This window comes from Colletotrichum orchidophilum (genome assembly GCF_001831195.1).
Source record: "Colletotrichum orchidophilum strain IMI 309357 chromosome Unknown Scaffold_121.1, whole genome shotgun sequence".
Lineage (NCBI taxonomy): Eukaryota > Fungi > Ascomycota > Sordariomycetes > Glomerellales > Glomerellaceae > Colletotrichum > Colletotrichum orchidophilum.
The window spans coordinates 124,085-140,400 of NW_019173077.1; the positions used below are offsets into that span (position 1 = coordinate 124,085).

General features: G+C 53.7%; 2 protein-coding genes across 2 annotated transcripts; one reads left to right on the forward strand and one right to left on the reverse strand.

The window, feature by feature from the left end:
* Window positions 1–1,550: 1,550 nt before the first annotated feature.
* CORC01_11343 (helicase required for RNAi-mediated heterochromatin assembly 1) lies at window positions 1,551–4,668 on the forward strand (the record flags this gene model as incomplete). Its single annotated transcript, XM_022622968.1, has 4 exons — window positions 1,551–1,853; window positions 1,896–2,278; window positions 2,335–4,470; window positions 4,524–4,668. 4 exons carry the CDS (start codon window positions 1,551–1,553, stop codon window positions 4,666–4,668), a joined length of 2,967 nt encoding a protein of 988 aa, XP_022470558.1.
* Window positions 4,669–7,511: 2,843 nt separating this feature from the next.
* On the reverse strand, window positions 7,512–8,660 carry CORC01_11344 (SWIRM domain-containing protein; the record flags this gene model as incomplete). The annotated part of the gene is made up of 1 exon (XM_022622969.1): window positions 7,512–8,660. One exon carries the CDS (start codon window positions 8,658–8,660, stop codon window positions 7,512–7,514), a length of 1,149 nt encoding a protein of 382 aa, XP_022470559.1.
* Between the last annotated feature and the right edge of the window lie 7,656 nt (window positions 8,661–16,316).

A 16,316-nucleotide genomic window follows, 5' to 3' on the forward strand; every position in this document is an offset into this window, starting at 1 on the left:
GAATACCATTCTTCGCCAAAGATTAATAGGGATAGTGACAAAGTTGGCAGCAATGTGTCGCAGCAGATGGGTGGTTGGTGGACGCCAATGATGCTCGCAGCACATGGAATCGTCGCGAAAGCTGCGGTCGCGACGACGTGCTGGGTTGGAGCACCTCGCAGCTCAGCTCGGTGGGGCCGCCCTGGTGCGCTGTGTGCCCACTTCACCCTGCGCACCTGTCCACTTCTGGCCGGGTGTGCTGTGCGCCACGCAAGGGCAGTTTAGGTAGCTTTCGATCACAGCGGGGAGACGACAAGGTTACCAAGCCCAGCCGCGCTAGCATCCCCTGAAGCAATGTCTGAAGGCACCCTACGAAAGCGTTCCGGTGCGGAAGCAGCACCGATTAATTCGGCCGGACATGCCGTTCCGGCTGAATTTCGGCGCCGCCCGGTTGGAGATCGGCTGGAACCACCGGTCTTCCAACGACGTTCCTTCTCGAAAACCCGATGCGAGGCTTCTCACACCCAACTCCCAAACCATACCTTCCTCCAGGTAGCCCCAAACCCTGACAAGTGTCAAAGCAAGATTAGATCGCTTCTAGTCCAGTGGGTATTTGGATATACCGACTCTAGGTACTAGGTACCTAAGTACTTAAGCCAGTGTCTTTTCGTAAGGAGGCTATCTCAGTCTTGGTAGTGAGGCTGATGGGGAAACCACCAGCAAACTTTTCTTTCTTTTTTTGCTTTTATTTGCTCTGCCTCTTTTCCTTTCACTCCTCCATGTGGTAGCTCTCTGAAAATATGACCAGGCTGGACCTTCCACCTTTTCCTTCCTAGACGACTTTATTGGCGTTTGCACCAAATCTCTTGCTGCCCCCATATCAATGATCAATCCAAACATGTTGCAGGTATCTATCCGCTTAAATCAAAGCGGTAAATCTTTGCCACTATGCATCCCACATGGTTTGTGGCTCAAAGTGCTGGGTTGACCGGGTTGCACTGTAGGAAGCCGGTTGAGGATTTGGATCAGGATGCGTGGGCTTCTGGCCAAGCTCTTATGGTCTTGCAAACGCTTTTCATACCGTAACTAAACGCTCTCGACAAACGATCTCGTCAATGATTCCTGCCTTGACATCCTCCGGTCCCCATTTTTCTGGAAATTGTCGTGAGTATGTATCCTCTTGTTCGACCGCGTTGCATGCCCTATCCGTTTACATTTGGTAAGCTCCCTCCTCACTCGATCACATGCTGGAGCATGGCCCATCAGTAAATATGCATCAGGCCCGGTTTTAGATATCAAGTCCGATTCTCAAATATGTTGCTGATATTCTTCTTCAATGTCTGTATGCTTCGTAACCTAGGAGCGGTGCCACTTCTGTCTCTCAAAATTTTGATCTCCATGCTACCGAGTGTATGTGTAGCAACGGTCTTCCTCCTTCACCTCCTAGAATCTAGTTGCTTTCAGACATTCCCTTTTCTCAGGCCTACCCATACTCTCTCTTGAGTCCCATAACCGACTGCAGTTCCCACCTCCTGGAATTGACGCATTGAACTGCCTTTCAAATCTACACCATGTTCCAGAAACAGCTTCCTGACTGCAAAACCGCAACTATGCTGCCTCATAGCCGCATGCATGCCGAGATGAGTTGGTGTGACACACCTGAACTACCTCGGGCAGAGGAGATTATGAAAGAATGTGGCACGTTTCCAAAGAAGAACGGCCTCAACATCGTTTACCCAACAAAAGGCGCGTACCTCCAGGCCCAGTACGACCTATTGCGTTTCGAGGGAGTCGAGCCTCTCCGCAGAGCCGTTCAAGAGTACAAATCCACTCCCGAGATGGCAGACAGCACTGAGACATGCATTTATACCGATGTAAGCCATCTGATCCAAATTAAACAAGATGGGGTCTGATAGGGTATACCCAAGGTCTTTATCGGTGGCGTCAATATTATACGCCTCGGAGTCATGATCCGCGTCACCTTCTCCGCCGTTCGCGCACGACAACTCATCAACTGGCCAGCATCGCAGCGTCTGGTCCCAGGCACAATAGTGGCCCTATCTCCCGCTTCGGATAACTTCAGAACGGAGTGCATCGTAGCAGTGGTGACAGGTCGCTACGATGAACTCATTGGCAACTCAATGGCGCCTCCTCCCTTAGATCTCGAATTTCCCGACCCCCGTATCACAGCCTCTGTCATGGAGCCAGATCAGGAGTATGTCATGGTCGAAGCCCGCTCGAACTACTTTGAGGCTGTTCGACACGTTCTGGAGGGCCTAAAGAAGACGGCAGAGGACGAGTAAGACCCAGTCGCAAAAGGCTCATAGCGGATCGTTGAGCTGATAGAATTTTCAGTTCACCATTTGACAAGTATTTCATCGGTCAACTCAACACCGTTGGCATACCTACTTCTTTCCCTCCCTCCTTCGACTCTTTGGATATCTCAGCCCTCCACGACGATCTTCAACACCCAAGACCTATACACATCCCGATCCAAGGCGATATACCCAGCCACATCCAATCGAAAACAAGACTGGATCAATCCCAGCTGCTAGCTCTCCAGCGCATGATAGCCAGGGAGCTCGCCATCGTCCAAGGTCCCCCGGGAACGGGAAAGACTCACACGTCAATGGCCGCACTCAAGGTCCTGCTAAGCACGCAGCGTTCCAACGCTCCCATCATCGTCACAGCTCAAAAGAACGACACCGTTGACGAGCTGCTCACCAGATGCCACAAGCTCGGCGTGGACTTTGTCCGTCTCGGTGGCCAAGCCAAAGACGAGGCCATCACCAGCCGAACACTCTTCAACCTCCGGATGCGATCTCGGAGCAAGACGTGGTGCAAGAGTGGACTCGAGAAAAGCCTCGTCTCTCTCAGGTCTCAAGCGAAGCTTCTCCTTCAGCGCTGCTACCCTTCCGTTCACCAGCTGTTGATTCTGCCGGACCACTTTCGTGAAGTAGGCTTGATCAGTGCGGAGCAGTATGCTTCAGTTATGAAATGCTGGAATGGCGATGTCAAATCCATTGCTGGGGACGCTTCCCGACATCCGCTCGGGCCGTGGCTTGGTGATCAGTTACTCGCCCAGGTGCCTCACAGGAGTGTTCACGTACCTCTCAATGGTCATGCTGACGACGAAGCAACGTCGGCGCCTGGTCTCAGCGAGAAGGTTTCCACTTACAATAAGAAAGAGCAGTTGACAGGCAAGCCCATTTTGATCTCGCGCTGGAGAAACATCAAAATTTCAAAAGTCGCCGCTGTCAGCGAAACGCCGGTACAAGAGCTGCTCGCCAAGAGCGAAAGTCTCTGGTCGATTCCACCCAAACATCGCGGCACGGTTTATCAATACCTCGAGCGTCGTTACATTGCATCAACCAAGCTGGCTCTCTCTTCTATATTCGCGCAACTTCACGACGTCGTCAAGGAGCTCAAGGTGACCCGGTGGCAGGAGGATGTCAACGCAGTCCGGGAATCAAGGGCCCGCGTTATAGGCTGCACGACAACAGGCCTCACAAAGTACCGGAGACTCATCGCCGCGTTGCGACCACGCGTCATGATGATTGAAGAAGCAGCCGAGACCCGCGAAGCAAACATTACCGCGGCCTTATTCCCTTCTCTGGAGCAGATCATTCTGGTCGGCGACCACATGCAGCTGGCGCCCCACGCGGATGTCCTGGAGCTCAGCAAGCCCCCCTTCTACCTGAACGTATCTTTGTTCCAGAGGCTGGTGGAGCGCGGCTTGGAGCATTCCACCCTTCAGGTGCAAAGACGCATGGCACCTGATATCTGCAGACTGCTGAGCGCCTGGTACCCTCTCCTGACAGACCACCATTCGACATTAGACCGGGAAGCGGTCCCCGGCATGGGCTCAAAGAGTGTGTTGTGGTTTGACCACCAACGCCCCGAGTCGTCCAAACGGTATTGCAGCAAGGTGAACACTTTCGAGGCCGACATGATTGTCGGGCTGTACAATCACCTGGTGTCCAATTGTACAAGCCCATCAGAAATCACCATCCTGACCTTCTACAGCGGACAGAAGGCTTGCATCGAAAACAGCCTCCGTCAAAAGCTCGGCATCGGATGCCTCGGGCCCGAGGTCCAGACGGTGGACGGATATCAGGGCAGGGAGAATAGCATTATCCTCATTTCCATTACCCGAAGTCCAGAAGACCGGACCAGGCCAGATTCAGGCTTTCTCAATGACCTGAGACGTGCCATTGTGGCCCTCAGCCGTCCTCGACACCTCCTCGTCATCCTCGGCGATATGGGGAATCTGCTGGCGTCGTCGGCTCGACCCATCTGGAGTGAAGTCTTGAACAGAATGGATGCTTCACCCGCGGACTATATCCCCGTCTCCTGCCAGGCGCATGGGAGTGAGATCCGTATCCGGAAGCCGGATGAGTGGGAAAGATTTGCAGGTAAAGGAGGCTGTAGCATGCTTTGCGGGCGAACGACGGGTGCCCGGGGAGCAACGTGTGGCCGAAAGTGTCACGGGTACGTTGGCCAAAGCCTTTCAATGACAAATACTAACAGATCTTGGTGCTTAGAGGCTCTTGCCAGCTCGCAGTCAGTGACATGTTCACAGATCGGTCCGCTACTAGCAACGCGCAGACGTTTTCTAAGTTTGCTATTGCGATGAGGATCTCTAGCCCTCCGGCGCAGGAAGATCTGATAGACCTGAGTAACGCATAATGTAGTCGGTTGGGAAAACGCATTTAAGTAGGCAGATAAAAGTGGAGAGTAAGAAAACGGAATCAAAAGTATTGTACACGGCATATAAGTAAGGCTGGTTCAGGATCGACGCCTAGATGAGCAAGGCAAGGCCGGAAGGGTAGACCACCGACCTAGGTGGTGGCTAAGCCTTGAAGCACGGAGAGGGCACAATGTAACAGAACCTGATCCCGAGGCCTGTCATCGTCTATGGCCTTGCAGCAAAGTTGATGACGAGCGAGGCATGCCGGAACCAACTGGCCAAAATTAGACGTGAGCTAGCCCAGCTCAACGCAAATCCGTCTCCCTGGACATGGCCCAACCAATGAGTTTCCCCTCCCAAGATCCTACCGACGAAACATTGAGTTAACGTTGAAGCTGCCGAGAGCCAAAGCCGACATCATGGCGCAACGCTTTGCGGCCCAAGTAACGGTTCACGGAGACAACTTCCGTGGGAGAGACACGAGCCCTCGGACGATACGGACGATATTGTTTCCAGAATGTTTCCCGTCCATCTTATCGATAGCTTATCGTGCATTGCGTTCGGTTAAGGTAAGGTACCTACGTTGGGGGGATGAGTGCTTCTGTCCTCTTGCCTCAGGCCATGAGGCCACTCTTGCCCCTTCCTTTAATACCAATGTATGGATGGATACCTTACCTTACGCAGTGATTCGCCATACATAGTAGGTGAGCCCAATGCATTTCTATTTACCTAATACCTGCACACCCCCTCCTCTTTGGCTTTAAACAGCAAGTTGCCCACACAGCACGAGGTATCCGGGATGGTACGGGCCACATCCGCTGCGGCTACGGCAGTCATCCTGGGCCCCGGGAGCGGAAGCGAAAATTTGTTTGCATTGGCACGAGGCAGTATCCGTAACGGCCAAAAATCTCCCTCGTCCTTCCCAAAGGTGCCGAATACTATTTCCAAGGTAGTCCTGATCGATCGGCTCGAGGCGAGGCAGGATGCATTATGGGTACGTCTCAAACTACACGGAATTTCTGGCTTTTCTCAGGCATCTCGGTCATGAGCTTTCCGGATGGGAAGATTCGGCGGGTATTCAGTCCTTGTCGTTGCTGTTGGGGAAACTGGTCCGAGTTTGGTTCCGGGGGCGGTACACCGGAAGAACCTCAAGATGAAGGATGAGCCAGGTGCAGTCTCTCAACCTGAGCGCCATCAATTGCGCCGTCCGAGTGGTCAATGCCATTGCTCATCCCATCATTCTTTCCCCGTAGTGATGGCCAGAGGAGACGAGAAAGCCCAAGGACTATGTAGAATCGCAGTCCGACCTCCCAAGCCGATTCATGCGCTGCTCACAACCAGAAAACTTGGGTGGTGTTCATCTTCAAATCAGCAATGTGAGTTAGTCGGGACGAACCTGGCTCGACTGCCTCGTCTACGACATGACACTCAGCGTGGATAAGCAGACTGTAGTGGGCTATCATAGAGCATTCCCGGTAACAAGATTGCGGGAGTGAGAACCTCTCGACACTTTGATTGACCAAGTTGGCCACATTAACAAACATTCTGCCAGATGAAGAAAATGTAGGCCTAGATGAGCGCCCGCTGTGAAAGCGAGGCGAATGAGATGAGGCTACCGGGATGAACTGTGCCTCAGGCAGATTGAGGCAGAGAGATACAAACCAGTGGAGTGAGTGTCACACCCCCGAGCCCTCAGCACTCCTGGGGGGCAGGTAAATAGCCCCTTCTGCCCTGGCATGACGGTGCAGCAACTGACACCTGCGCTGGCTCGATCCGAACGTCCAGTCCCCCGCACCCCCGCGTCGATCAACAGAACCTGACTACCCAAGAGCTCCGCCCTCCGCGACACGCCCCTCCAAAGAGGGAAAACGGGAAAGGAAACAAGGCACATGTCCGTCTCATAGGGCTGAGCTAGCATCTTCAATAACCTCGCGAAAGCGCCACTGCAATTTCACAGGCCACAATTGTCCCAGAACTGGTGCATCGTACTCTGCCCACATAACCTCTCGTATAAATTTGCCATATTCCTTTTGCTACATACATCGCCCGACAAGCTTGGCACATGGTCGACTGATGGTTGGCGGAGTAAAGTACTTTGGCAGAATGCCGTGGCTTAATTGACTCTGAGACCGTCCTTCCTCTCCGTAGAGGAATGGCTGCCGCACCGCGACTTATTTCAACAAAAGTAACCAATCTTCAGGCCAATCCAGCAACTCAGCCGCGTGCTGATACAATGGCCGCAAACGTAACCTGCCCTGACCCAAAACCAATATTCCTTCAACCAAAACTGATGAAAAGGGGGTATGATGACCAAGTAACCCATAATGCAAAACTAAAGAAAGGAGATTGTGATGGAGTGGGGTGACAAGACTGGGGTAATCAGATTTCTGTCGCACTCCGGGTATCATGGTGTAATCCCTAATGCTCTGATGTGGTGAAAGGCTGTGTCCGTGATGTGATGCCGCATGAGTGATAAAATAGTCCCAAATATCAAAACCATATGAAACCTGAAACCACCGTTGCTGAACAAAGAAGCGCGAATGAGGGAAATGTCTCCCGCCTGATAGTACTTGAAGTAGGAAATCCGAGTTAAGGAACCAATCCCGAACCGATGTCGCTGTACGCAACGAAATGCTCCAAAAAAAAAAAAAAAAAAAAGAGGGGGGTAACTTGAGTTGATCTCATGGCCCGTGTGTCATAAGTCGATTCAAGTCTTCGTCAGAGTGGCGTCGTGGAAATAATTCGTAAGAGACGTAGGGAGGTATAGATATCCCAAGGTCAAACACCACGGTTCATACCAGATGATTCATGGGGTTAGGAAATGAGATGGCTGAAGCGATGTTCAGAGGAATTTGGCCGTCCACTTGAGGTCCAACCAGCCGACCTTGTCGAAAGCCGTCCAAAGCTTCGAAGCTTTGTTGACATCAATCTTGCAGGCCTGTTGGGCGTCGGTCTTGCGGAACTCCTTGCTAACTTTTGCACATTCAATCCGGCGGACGAAGATACGTCGCTTGCTTGTGAGGTATGTGGCGCAGTCTAGCCGAAGATTGGCAGCAAGACTAACTTCGTCAGGGTGCAGCAAGTGAATATTGGGGTCGTCGCTGAGGTCGATGGGAGCGCCCTTCCAGTCTACTTTCAAACAATTGGGTTTGTCCGGCAGCGAGGACGTCGGAGGGCAGAAGTCGGGGAGAGCGGTAAAGTCGCGATCCTCTCTGTTTGGCGCAACGATGCGACGAGCAGGATCCGGAGTAGAACTGACACGGCGAGCATGACGAGTCGGGGGGCTATTGCGTATGGGCCGGGGAGCCTGGGGCTTCACAATGCGGTCCGGCTTTGAATTAGTAGATAAAGTAATCCTGGGCTTGCTGGTTGATGCTTTTGACGCCTTGACGGGTGCGGACTTGGCTGGAGCGATTGTTTGGTATCGCACGACGCTGTTCCACCGAGCGTGATTCAACTTGCGATCGGCTCTAATCTGATCTCTCTCTTTCTCGTACCATGACTTCCTCTTATTCGCAAAAAGTCTCATAACCTGTGACTTGAGTTGCAGAGCTAACTCGTAGTCTTCTCTGAGAGGAGGCGATCCCTCGCGGAACAGGCCCGGAGGCCGCGTAACGATGTGCTCGTCAACGATGCGCCGGTGTTCGATGGATTCGGTGCTGGGAAAGAGAGGTGGTTGCGTCGGGCTCGAAGCCGCGTCCTCACGAGGGTACAAGATCGGATCCTTAGCTGGTGTTCCATTTATGTTCAAGTTGCTGGACTCGGTGATGTAAGGCGAGACAGGAGGCGACATGGGCATGCGGGGCTTCGTCGTCTCGTAAGCATGAGAGGCACCTGACGCAATCTGTGCCGTAATTTGATGACCTTGGTTAAAGCTGTCGTAGGGCAGCGGCTCGGGGGGTGACATCAGATTGCTGATATCGAATGCCCTCTTTGGCTCTCGAGCCAGAGTAGTCGCTTGATGTGGCGTCATGTGGTAGTTGGTGTCCATTGTTTGCGAGGTTGAGGTTGAGGTTGACGAGGATGGCTGCATCCTAGAGAGCTTGAAGGGGGTTTGGGAAGAGTGAGTAGATACAAAGGTTCTTGTAGGCTGCAGAACGGCAGTATGGTTGGGTTTGTCAGCCATAATCTGTGTTGTTGGTGGTGGCGTGGCGGAGTATGGAGATATCGGAGTCAGGGTGATTCGGCTGTAAGGGAAGCCGGTGGACAGCGGAAGAACAATTGCGTATCCGGGGCTGAAGGCGAGATTGAAAAAGAAATTTGTCGCTCGAAGCGCCTGCCTGCCTTTGAAGGTGGTGTTATAGACCAGAAATTGAGTGTGTTAAGAAGAAGCGAGGGCCGTAAATGGGGAGTTTGTTGTCCCAATTGACGATGACGTTCGCTGCGGGAAGCTTGTTTGAGTTTCGCTTTACTGCGGTCGGGTGCTGACGCAGCCGTGCTGAGGTTGGTGGACAGTGGGAGCAATGCAATCGACAATTTACTTGCACGCTCGATGGCAAGCACAAGCCTCCATTGACTTGAATTGAATCAACAGGAGACAGAAGTGTGCGTCAATGTCAAACGGAGAGCGAGAGGGAACCGGATGGATACTGTTGTTCGGGGCGGGGCGAGGCGACAGAAGCAAATCGATATCTGTGTGGAGGGGGGCGGTCGGTGGCGGTATTCCACTGAGAGTTTCGAGTAGATGTGGCGATGAATACCGAGGAAGGGACCGCACGGTTTGTAGAGCGGAATACGTCGATGTTTGACACAGTAAACAGCGAGAAGTAGAAGAATGGAGGAAGAAGAAGAAGAAGAAGAAAGCACGAAGCCCGGCTAGGAGGGCGGTAAGAAGAATAATAAGAAGGACTGGGATAAGGCGAGGCCTGGCGCAAAGTGGATGATGCACGACTGAAGAAGGAGGTACGAGTGAGCGAGTGCCAGGTTAGGTTGGGCAAGAGGATGAGAATAGGAAGAGGACGAAGAGGAGTAGGGTGACGAAGATGGAGACGGGGTGGGCTTTGGAGGGTGTCACAGTCCACAGTGGGTGTAGGTATCTATGAATACGGTACCAGGCAGGACTATCGGGAACCTAACTTGACGGAAGACGGGAGACGGTCGGGGAAGTCCAAGGCACGAACGATGCCTGAAATCCTGGACATGGAGCATTTAGGTAGTGTAGGAAGACGGGTCACCACTGAACAGCACGGGGCGGGAGAGTTGGAACAGAGAGTGGAGGGCCGAAACATGGAAACAGAGGTCTGGATGACCCTACAGTACGGATAATACCTAGACCAGAGTGACAAGAGAGAAAGAGAGAGCGGGAGTAAAGTCCGGGGGGGAGGGTGGGAAGGATGAGGATGCGGATGTGGAAAGTGGTTCCCTTTGCCTTCCTCTTCCTGGTTTGGGCTCTTATTCTGGCTGGGAAAGAGGAAGAGTCACCCATCAGCGTGATATTCGCACGCCCCTTGCGGGTGGTCCACCTGTCCCTCTTTCCCTGCGTCCGCTCCTTGTCTGAATCATCTATGTAACCTCACACCTCCCCCGATTCAATTGCACGCCTGTATTTGCGTGAGCGAGTTGTTGCCTTGCGGACTTAACCAGTCAGACCGAGCCACACCTCACCACACATTTTCCTGGCATGCACTCTGATAAAAATTGACCAAGATAGGAAGACGAGGAAGGCCCCAGCAATAAGCAAGAGTTGTTGATGTCGCGTTGGTGGTGTTTGTTGTGATTGTTAATTGTTGTTGTTGTTGTTGTTGTTGTTGTCGCTGTCGCCGTCGAGGGCTCTCTTCTCTTTGTACAGGACCTTGCTCCAGCTTCTTCATGCGCTACCTGGACGCTATATATAGGCGGGGGCGGGGGGTGGTCCTAATCATCCGCCTACCATAATAGACGTGCAGAGTCTATTGCAAGGTACCTAAGGTAAAGTAAGGAAAGCTTAGAAAGCACAAAGAAATCTGGAAAGAGAAGGAAGGGGGTTGTGTCACAGTGGCTTTGGGCATTGAACACCCCAGCACCTCATGTAAGGTGAGATACCTCGTCGACAGAGTCACAATGCTTGGACAATCTAAGTATACCTCCCCTGCCTCTTCTTCTACGCACCTCATCCTCTGTCTACCCTTTGTGTTTCTAAGCGCCCGGTTTCCAAGTAAGTAGTTGGATCATCGAGTACCGGAACCTAGATCTGATAGGTTACAAGTTTCCATCGTCACCAAGACTGCGCAAAGTTACCCGGAGCATTCGATCTAACCTCAATCAAGGCACAGAGTAAGCTACATGGCTGAGGTACTTAGCCAGCCTCTGCCCTATCGCCTTGCCCCTCCCCCGCTGCCCCTCCATGCAAAAAATTTGGTACTCTGTAGGAAGCCAGAGACAAAACTGAAGCGCTTTGCTATCATTCTTCGCCAAGCTTCAACCAACAAGAAGCGATGCGCCGCAGTAATCAAAAAGAGAAGAAATTGGATTAAACCTAACGTCTTGGAAAAGCCAATGCGAGCAGGACGAACTGGAGGTAGAACCATTGAGTTTTACAATACCTCTCAATTGAATCTCGCAGGGATCCAGTAGTCTTTGCCATGTCCTACAGTACCTACCTTGGGGTAGGTAGATTAGGTACCGAGGTACATGATGACGACGGCGCCTCGGGCGGCGAGCGACGAGCGACGGAATCGCCTCTGTTCCCTCTCCTCACCTGATGCCACCACAAACACCGCCTCTCGCATCATGCCAATGGCCCCGTCATGGCGTTTGAGAAACCAATCCTCCGTGCCTCCCTCTGCCCAAGAAACGAACGGTCGAGTCTCTTGGGACGGGCTCGACAAGGAACCTACGAACGGCGCATCTGATGGCACGTAGCAGAGGTGTGTGTCAAGCGAGGTGGGCGGGTGACAACCTGTCTATGATTCTAGGTCTCGAATCGGAGTCACTTGCTCGCCGCCAGACGCCCAATCAGCCTCAGCTTTGGCTTCCAAAAGGCTCTGGGCCAAACCCCCCGCCTCTCAAGAGCCCTCAGAGTCGATTCCCCATCCGGCCCGGCCCAATCAACTCCGCCCTCGCTGCCGCAAGGTATCTCTGCTGCCGTACCTGATCGATACCCAAGACTGGGGCCATGCAATATGGGGTCTAAGGCGGTCACTCCATTTCAGTTGAACAGCCTGCTGTGTACGGATATTCAGAAACCATACCATGCCTCGCACCCTGCCCACGGCCACTAGGTAGACAGTCAAAGTATCAGGAGCCTGGGCTGGAGGCCGTAGTTGGACGCGAAAAGGTACCTCGAGAAGGCAGACAAGCATAGGTAGAGACAATCAGTCAGCCGAGACGGCGGTGCGATTGACGATAGTTGAAAAGGGGGGGCGGGTTGCCTTGACCCCAATGAGTAGAAGATGGGATGGCACGGAAAACGTAGCCACGCAGGAGCGCCGTTAAGCTTTCGGCGGTAGTGGTCAGTCGTGAGGCAGCTCTGCCCGTCTCATCACCCTAATTATTACGTGGGAATTAGAGGTGAGCCGAGCACCCGAGCTAGCCTCGACTGCTCATTGATCAGCGGGGATGAATTGAGTTGAGTACGAAGTATGGGTCTCTCTTCTGACACTCGTCCGAACTGATGCATTGCTTGGATCCAAGACCAACAGCCCCATCAGCGAGAGGCGTGAAATGTGAATGTGATTGCGACAATTATGGGCATGGCTTTTGGGCCAGGCCATGCAACTTGTCCAGGCCTAGCGAATCCAATGAGGGGTAGAAAGACCCAAATAAACGCCCAAAACGGTGTATGCTTTACCACAGCCCATTGCATTGGCTCAAAGTAGACCTTACGGATGCAGGCCACAGGACCTTGGAGCAAGGAGAATGCATCATGGTTGATATGGAGAGGCTAGTTGCTTCTGGTGAAGTTCTGCTTGAAAGCAAAGTCGTCTTGGATGGCCACACGTTGTGATTCCAGATTGGCCTGGTCGGACGTACAGGACAGGGAATGGCAGGGCATGGAACAGAACGCAAGGCATTGTGCAGGAAGAAGGCCAATTAATTACGGTATGTGATGCAGCCGTGTTCTTAGCCGCAGGCAAGGGGGCCATTTGTCGGCAAATTCAATTCGACCATGTGAAGCAAGGTCAGGCAGAATCAGGGACGAAGAAGCAGTCAATGGATGGAGCCGCAAAGCAAAGGCGGGCAGCGGGCTGGGCTGGGCTGGGCTGGCCCTTGTCCCTGGATGGGATCCCATCGATTCGGTCAAGACACCCAGTTTCGTTTGGCTGATGCCAGTCGTTGCAGGAAGCGTGGCAATCGGCAGCGGGATGCCACAAGAAAGAGAGGCGACAGGGCCTGTTAGGCAATTGACCAATAGGTGGGCCCATTGACCGCTCAATTGCGCATCAGAGGCTCCATTTTCCATTCTCCTGCCTGGAGAATGTCAATCTTGCACAATGGGGTGGCTCCGCACAGAACTGGACGAAGGATCCACGTCAAAATGCTAAAACACACACAAAAATGCAGTTTGGAAACGGAGTGACGGAGTGAATTAGTGGCACTCCAAATCCAGCAGGAGGAGAAGCAGACAACAAGATGCGGTGAGGGTGCGTAATCCTCGGAGGCCCAAGGTAAAGAGAAGGAGGCGAATCGGTGAGGTAATGAATGAATGGGCGGCCTCTCACGTGCCGTCGACATTGAGTTGGCTTGGTTGAGCATTGATGTTCCATTGACGGACTGTTGGTGCCACGGGTGCCCTGTTTGAAGGCCAGGGCCGAATGGACACAACCACCAACAAAACAACAAGATAGCGCCTCCTGCCCAATCCAATTCAACAGAGCAACCATCAGTAGGTTGGTAGTCCTAGGCATCGTACTAGAGGCAGAGGAGGCACAGTAAATGAAATGCACTGTAGAGGCGGGCGTATCGACTGTGGCGATGAGGTGTACTTTGGGGCCTTGGGCGGGATGGCGCGGCCAGATTGACTCTTCCAATTTGCGCAGAGTTCGTGTACAAAATGCAGGAGTCATCAATGGTATGAGTCACAGGGGAAAAGCGACTCTGGTTGATGGATCACAGAGGCTGGAGACTGGAAACTGGAGACTGCAGGCTGCAGACTGGAGTGCGTCTTGTTGGTCTTGCCGTGCCTCAAGACAAAACACTTGACCCCTGTAGCCTTTTTGGCCTACCTTAAGGTACCTAGCGTGATCTTCGTTTATCGATAAGACGTCACGGCTCAGGTGGAGCCTGGACGGGAGAGAGGCCATCCATCTGACGGACGAGGCACCTGCCAGCGTTAGTGGCACGGCGCAAGTACTGGTACATCCTTTTGCGGTCGGGTACATATCTCTGCTCGCTCGTTCTCCAGGTTGCACCGTTGCTCGGAAAATGCAATATTTGCCTCTGTACACTTACAATTCAAGGAAAACACCAGCGCGAACCCGCGGCTCTCCCACGTTGGATGGCCCTCGCCAATTGATGAGGCCCTGGGTTGTCCATTGCCACGTCCCCGTCCTTCGATGCCTGGGCTGCATCCAGCCTATCCCGGCATTGTGACCATCTCATGGCACCCGACCCCCATCTATTCTTACACCCCTCCTCACTATTATCTTCCATCTCGACGGAGGGCTGTAGGAATACCCTACCAGCCCTGATGTAGCCTCAGGTGCTCTTCACGTCGGCATAGCCACATCTGCTATGGCTGCTCGCAACGGTAGAACGGGAGGAGATGCAGCCCGGGTCGATCCGACTGCTACAGAAAAAACGAGCGAGGACGGTGCCGAATTCCACAATGGCAGAGCACACCTCGATCCCACGAGACGTAAAGATACCCATTATCCTTGTAGGCGAGGTATCGGAGTCGTTCCTTTGGAATGACTGCATGGGCAAACTTCTGGAAGCTTGGACACCGCAATGGGGCAAGATCTATATCCTCCGACGCCCCGAGCTTTCCGGATGGATGGGCGGCCGCGTTGCCGTGAGTTCATGGTTATTAACGTCTGTGGTAGAGTTACGACAGCGAGGTCAAGAGGCAAAGACGCCTTTGTCAGTGACATTTCGGTGCCGCTTATTAGAGCGACGCGACGCCCCTGGAACAAGGTCCATTTCGATGCCTTGCAATTGCGGCCCCGAAGTAGCCGGAAGAGACTGGCTAGCACGTCTACAGATGGAAGATATTGGTACACCAATGCTTGATAGGATCAAGCGGAAAGCAAGTCGTACCTGAGTCGCCGTCGAGGCGAGTTGTTGCAGTGACTGCATCTCGTCGTAGCCTAGAAAGCCCCGAGATATCTTATTCGTCATGGGGACTGGATGATTCCCAAAGTTGTGCTTTGCGCTTACAGTGACAAGTTGGTCGAAATGTTGAGGAAGAGATGGCGGAACAAACACTTTCGCCAATGACTATTGATTTCTCGGCAGAATTCGGACGCGCAATCGATATGCTGGCTGCCTACTCCGAGTGCGAGGCGCGGTTCTCGCGGATAGCAAAAGGTAATGAGACATTTGGAGTTTGACTAGCCGGGCCGCTTTGAAATCTTGAGGAAGCATCGCCCTAGGTGCCCCAAGGAATTGTAGTAGTGAAGGACGCACTGTGTCCAATGGTCTAACTTGAGCTGGCAACCTACCAAGGGAGACCGTCAACGGAAACTTATCGATAGCGGGAACGGGCGCTATCAGTAGCAGCCGCCGTGCAGCAGCACATCACCAGGCCCTCGGGTGGTCGGTGGTGGTTGGCCATACTCGTCGTCAGCTGGCATCCCGCGCCTCTACTGACCACACGGGCCCTACTTACTTTGGTAGACTTCTTTCCGGTATCCTTTAAACATGGCTATCAGTTTGTCTGGCTTCCGAGATGGTGTCAATGGTGTGGTCGACGACCACACCCTTCCTGGTCAAGACTTGGGCCACATGACTGCCCCCCAAGCCCCCTCCTTGTCACCAACGGACCGCGTACAAGGTAGATAGGTGGTGGTGGTCTCGTGGGACGGACAAGATGCGCCGCTGGGGGGATGGACGGCAGCAACGGCGCACTCGGGCGCGGGTTTTGTCTTCCAACCTTCGCGGTCCGCATCCTCGCTCGTAGCTCGTCGTCGCATTGTCGTCATCTCGTTCCCTTCATGGGTGTCGAGTGCCCTGCCGTTGTGGTAGTGAGCTGATCATGAGGTCCGAATCTCAAGTGAGACCACCATACCACTTCTTTCCCTACAACTGAGATTTTCATATCCCGACAATGGCGGGCGATAGGCATCGGAATTGGAACTCGCCGTAGTGTGCCCGTTGATGGATCAGGCTTCGCTCACTCTCACCTCCCCCTTTTCCCAATTGGACCCCATCAGATCCCCCGCCCCCCCCGCCCCCCCCCCCCCCCCCCCACCCCCCCCCCCCCCCCCCCCCCCCCCGCCCCCCCCCCCCCCCCCCCCCCCCCCCACCCCCCGCCCCCCCCCCCCCCCCCCGCCCCCCTCCCCCCCCCCCCCCCGCCACAAACAAAGCCTGCAACCGCCACCGGAAGGCCCGGACCCCCCAACACAGCTCAGATCACACAGTGGCGGGCCACTTCCGCGCCTCGCTCGCAGATCCACCCGCGAAATCCTGCCCGGATCGGCCCCAGCTCTCGGCCTTTATGAAGCCGTGCCGCTTCGAGGGCGAGGTCCGGAACCTGGAGGTCGTCGGCGCCGTCCCCGCTGAACTGGAC